At 29.7% G+C, this 6,000-nt stretch overlaps 1 protein-coding gene across 1 annotated transcript in view; it reads right to left on the bottom strand.

The window, feature by feature from the left end:
- LOC106463920 (transcription factor CP2-like) overlaps nucleotides 1-6,000 on the bottom strand; it is a 79,734-nt gene that overhangs the window by 27,153 nt on the left and 46,581 nt on the right. The window contains exons 9-11 of the mRNA XM_022391836.1: nucleotides 3,625-3,771; nucleotides 1,912-1,980; nucleotides 1,237-1,278 (exon numbers count right to left, since the gene is read on the bottom strand). Of these exons, the coding sequence (XP_022247544.1) occupies nucleotides 1,237-1,278; nucleotides 1,912-1,980; nucleotides 3,625-3,771 (258 nt within the window). The remainder of the gene's footprint in view (nucleotides 1-1,236; nucleotides 1,279-1,911; nucleotides 1,981-3,624; nucleotides 3,772-6,000) is intronic.

Raw genomic sequence — 6,000 nt, 5'->3', positions numbered from 1 at the left:
TAACATAAACAAAAAGTAGTTTAATAAGGTTTTGAATGTAAGACACTAAAACCTTGTGGCATGCGCAGAAGGATACCTGTGGCGATAGGGTTCAAAGGGACAAAGTAAGAATAGCAAAAAATGTAAACAGAAATGGTGTCAGTACTAATTATGTTTTATTTAAGTGTAAATAACACTCTTGGCTTCCTTTAGGATATCAACTGTAAATTCTTGGAGAAAGAAGGTTTTTGTGCCATCTCCATCTTTCTTATCAGCGCTGCTTCTAAGGTGGAGTTTGACATTGATCTTCAAAAGTCTGTCCTCTCACAACCTGCATTGCTGTGTGGTATTATAAGGATAGACTTCATTACTTTGGAGAGTTTATCATATTTAATGTTGCCCAGCTCATCTTTCTTTTTTCCAATACTATACCAACACTTGTCTGCTGGCTCACTGAGACCTACACCAGTCATTGGATCAACCTGGTAGGTGAGAAGTTGCTGCTGAAGACAATTCATTGTACTGGCCCAAGGTGCATCCCTTGCAATGAATAGCTTGAATTTTCCAACAAAGTACTCTACTGATTATAAAGAACAACTGAGAATGATACAATATCATTGACCTTTTTTGAATACTCATGTCTAAACTTCTGCTTGCTATAAACTTTTCTTTTTTTGTTGGAGTCATTGGGGATGAAGCAGAACCACGTTTTTCTGCCATTTTCCTCTCAAAAAATTATCAGTGCACCCTAGCTGCTTACTAATTACACACTTTTTTAATAGTCCATTTCAGGTGTTTGTAAGATTGAGATGCAAAGCAGAGAGTGGTGAATTATTTCCAGAAAATTATTAGTAGAAAAATAGGTTGGTGAAAAATTCTGGAATTTTGCATAAAATCACAAAATAACACAACAATTTGTACAGGTGTAAGATGAAAAAAATTGGAGCAATTACACCTAAATCATAAGAGTTGGTAAATCTGTAGTCCATACAAAAACAAACAGGTAAAGTCTCTGGATGCAGTGCTTGTGAATTTCTGTGCACTTGGACTGTTGCGAGACTCTTAAATCAATTTAATATAATTTGTTCAACACTCTGTATATAGATACAAATGATTGTTCAAACTGAACTGAATATGCCACTAAAGGTTATCCATTAAATATATATATATTTTGAAAAAGAAAATTGATTTGGTGATCAAAAACTGTTAGTTAGTTGAACGTTGTGTATGAATTTTCAACTTAAAAGTTTTACTAACCTCAGTCAGGACTGTACAATCATAAGATGGTTGAAACTTCTCCTGTGGATCAAATATTAAATATATACTTAGAAATAATATCAACAACCATTTTATGAAAATTATCAATTATTCAGTATACAAAAAATAATATAATAATACATAATCCACAAAAAAGTATGAAAAGAAATACAGAGCAACACACATAAAATTCCCTATAACCTGACTGTTCCAAGTATATTACTTTTCTGTAACATCTCTCTCCATTGGAAGTTATATTGATTAGTTGTAACCTACTTAACAGTACAATTCTAGTAAATCACAGTCTCTTTTCAGAAAAATATACATACATTTTTTGTATTAGAAAGTTTAAATACAATTTTTTTTCTTTACTAAAAGTAACCCTGTATTTTACTCGATGAAAACAAGAATACCACTTAGCAGTAATGTTACTCTGTAATATAGAAATATATTCATGATTTCTATAACACATGTATAAAAGTAGAGTATAAAACATATGGTTGATAATAAACAACATTGCTGGGTAAAAAAAACCTTGTAACTGACTTCAATAACTTTTCTGCCATTTCAAAATATAGTATATGTAATGTGTTAATTTTCTGTCAACTTTCATATTCATTTATGTAAAGCTACTTTTGTTTATAGAACAGACATTGTACAATAAAGTAAATGTACTTGTTCTGATTGCGGCCTCTTGATCATCTTCTCTCGATCCGTTTTGTGTTTTCTGTCTGCACCTTTAGGCTAAAAATAAAACAGTTATTAGATTAGGGCAACTGATATATCACTAAAATAATTCCTCCAACAAGCAAGTTTTTATATCATATGTCAAATATTCAAGAGAGCACAGCCACACAAAAATACTCAACTTCAGCATGCAAAAACTTAGTTAACTAAAGAATCCACCTGGTAAGCAGAGACTTAGGTTTGAATCCTTCCACATCTTAATTTGTTTCAATAAATTTTAAACATTTTGCTAATTTAAATCCAGTTCAAGTGCATAATCTCTTCCTTTACATGTCCAAAGTGAAATGCATAATATATTGAAGCTCTCATTCCTTCTGAATATTAAAAACAGGTCATCTGTTGTCATACATTTACAGTTCTAAACTGCACTTACTTGAGTAGACAATATTAAACTTTAAATCACTGATTATTTCTACAAAAGCATTATCTTCCACTGTGATAAACAAAGTTCCGTGAATTATTAATAGTTAACTGAATAATTACATTATTACACTGAAAAAGAAATTTTTATGTTGAATAATCAATAAACCAAGTAGGTCAAAGTGCATGTCATAGCTTTCTAGTTATATTCAAAATTTAATTAAACTAGTTTATAATTGAAATTTGTGTATCACACAAGTATTAATTTTTTATTTTTAAACTGAAATATTTAAATAAATTCTATATCTTCATTTATTTGCATCATGTTACACTTTTTCATTCTGAACTTGCCCATTTTGAGTTTCTTGTACTCCTATATGACTTTGTAGATTTCTGTGAAATTTCTCCGTTATATTATACACATCTCCAAGCTAAACTGTCAACTTGTAGCTACAACGCTTTTTGATTTATGGAGATATAAGCAATAAAGTGAAGGCCACACGCTATACCCTTCATAGAATATCCTGCTTTCAAAAACTGTTTTAAATGTCATTGACATTGTTTGTTGGATTATTTTTAATCAACAGAAAACCAACACTTCTGTTTACTGACAGCTATGAGGCCTTAATCTCTTCTAATAAGATGTATTTCAGTTTTGTTTTCTTTGTTTGCCACCAATGGAACCCTGCTAAATGAAAAAAGCTATCAGATTTGGCTGTAAAAATAAATAGTGTGCAACTGTTTGTTAAAATGTTCATTCATTCTAGAAAAAAAAAGGTAATTTATATTTTGTATTCTTTTGTTTTGTGGATGTTAAAAGGTCAATCAAATGGACTGAGTTTATACACAGTGTTAGGGTAAAGAAAATAAGAGATAAAATATAGTTTTACTGAAAACTTTTTATATTTATTTAGGGCATTCGATAGGTTATATAAATGAAATTAGAAAATAACTTTTTGCAGCTCCAATGTTAAAACAGTGCAAGAAGTGCCTTCTTTTTAGCCAATAAAAATGTGCAAAAAAGTTCAGTCCAAATAAAAAAACTGGATTGGGTATTTTTTTTCCAACAAAAATGTCTCCCATTGGCTCGTGAGGGATTTGTTAAAAATTCTGATATATTACATACATTCAGAGGTTTAGTATGTATAATTCCACAGTTACAAGGTTGTTACACAGTCAAGCAAAATACATAAGCCCATCACCATAGCATTAAACAAAAAATGCTGCTAATTAAGTTAATTGTGAGACATTATATATATGTATGTATATCTTATAATATACCTTGAATACTTTCATTTGACAAGAAGCTGCATGCAGCTTTTCAGCAAGATCACCACTATGGCTGTATGTTTCAATCTGGATGCGAAATGGAACTCCTTTTTCCCCACCATGCTTTTTAGGTGTAAATTCTGTGCTAATGCAATTCACCTGCAAAACATCTTTAGTTTCAATGAAAAATATATATTTAAAAATAATCAAAATATAAATAACCAAAGAACTTCTGGTTAGTAGGTCTTATGACTGATCCAGATGCTAATGTAAGCCATAATGTAAATACACTCAAGACACTGTTTACCACTTACTCAGAAAAAACGACAACAATACTTAATGAATTAGCCTTGGAAAATAAACAGATATAATCATATTTTGCCACAGAATTATTCACATCAAGAAACATGAAGATATCAAGAAGCATTCCTTAAAAGTAACTCAAAATTAACATTGTCAAATTTCACAATTTCAGTGTTTCTTAGGAATTTGTTATCAAAAGCTATCATCTGTAACATATTTTACAAAAGATTTACCAATTATACTGCTATTTATAGGAATTTAAGTTGTTTAATGTCTTTAACATGATTATCACAAATATAATTAAAGTATTTTGGCTACAAGTAAATTTTGCTAGTGGTCTTTGTTTCAACTAGCAAATTTGATAATGTGATAGAAAATTCAAGTTTCATTGTTATTTATTATTGAGCTAAAACAAGTAACAAATGTAGAAAGGTCCACCTTTCGAAAGCGCTCGGGTTATAGGGTTTTTATTCATTTCTATCAAGACCTCTTGAACCTACGTGTTTTTCTAACATCATGAATATTTTATATCTATGATACTGGTATCAGCTTCTAATACAAAGAGCTCAAAGAATTCATTGCATACTTGGTATGTTACATTAATGAAGATGTGATCAACAGAAGGCTATTAAATTTATTTTTCTAGAGATCAAATGGATATCTAACATTCTCACTTCAAATGTGATACAATTCAAGTGCTCAGTTGTTTATGCTATAAAATATATGTTCATACTAGTTGTATGAACTTGGCATCAGTTTTTAGAATGCATCAAGTGGTTATAATTATAGAAACAAGGAGTTACAAATCTCCAGAAAGAGGGTTGTAATTGTAGAAATGAGGAATTAAAAATGTTAAGAAAGGAGTTATAATTATACAAGTAAGGAATTACAAATGTCCAAAAAGAGGTTATAAATGTACAAACAAGGATTTAAAAATGTCCAGAAAAGGAGCTATAATTGTACAAACAATGAATTATAAATATCCAGAAAATGAATTTAATTATAGAAAAAGGACTTATAATTGTCCAAAGAGTTGTTATAATTATAGAAACAAGGATTTACAAATGTAAACAAAATGGATACAACTATAAAAAAAAAAGGAATTACAAATGTCCAGAAAGTAGTTATTATTATTATTACAGAAACAAGGACTTGCAAGTGTCCAGAAAATGGACATAATTACAGTGCATCCAGCCACTTATGCCAAGAAAAATATAGGAAATACAGAAATTGAGGTTTGAAAATATATGAAATTCATAGGAAAATATAGGAATATATGGAGGAAATACTGGGTATAATTGTCAAAATATAATATCCAATAATGCCAGTGTATCACATTTGAAATTAAATTATGGGACCACAAAGAAAAATAATAGAAACAAATATTTTATGGTGACCTTCTCCACCCCTTATAGTCACTCCAGTTCCACCATTTTGTTCACTTTAAAACAAACATGAAGGCTGACTAAAAAAAACATGTAAATAGATTCAAAATCTGTACCAACATACATGTTAATATTCTATTGGAATAAGCTAACAATCTGATGTGGCATAAATCATGTTCATGAGTCACACTTAGTTACTAATATTTTTATCATATTTAACACATGATGCATTACATTTTTTATTTGACTCAATCAAGTTACAGAAAAAAATATGTAAATTGTAACATTTAATGAGTAAATATTTAAACATTAACATAATATTCTTAATTTCAGTTGTGTAAGCAAATATCAGAGATACTGAAATATAACTAATACAATTTCTTTTCATAGCACATGTCAACCAGACTAGAGCAACAGAAAAAATGAGACTACAAACAGTTAATCTGAATTAAATAAACTTTATAACACAGACTTATCACTGCAACAGTCTCTGAACATAAGGTACTGCACATTTGTCTATAGGCTACTTACTATGGAGCTCATTATTAACTATAATCTTCTTCTAAATCTACTTAAGTAATTCTGCACAGAGTATTCTACATGCTAACAAATACTCTTACTAATACATATTGTTTTTTTTGCTGGCAAATCCAGATCCTTTGCTAATGTATCAAAAAATTTTCATTTTTTTTTGCCAGGG

This window comes from Limulus polyphemus, unplaced genomic scaffold, assembly GCF_000517525.1.
Source record: "Limulus polyphemus unplaced genomic scaffold, Limulus_polyphemus-2.1.2 Scaffold56, whole genome shotgun sequence".
NCBI lineage: Eukaryota > Metazoa > Arthropoda > Merostomata > Xiphosura > Limulidae > Limulus > Limulus polyphemus.
Note: the sequence above shows the minus strand (reverse complement) of the source record. Positions and strands in the feature narration are given on the sequence as shown.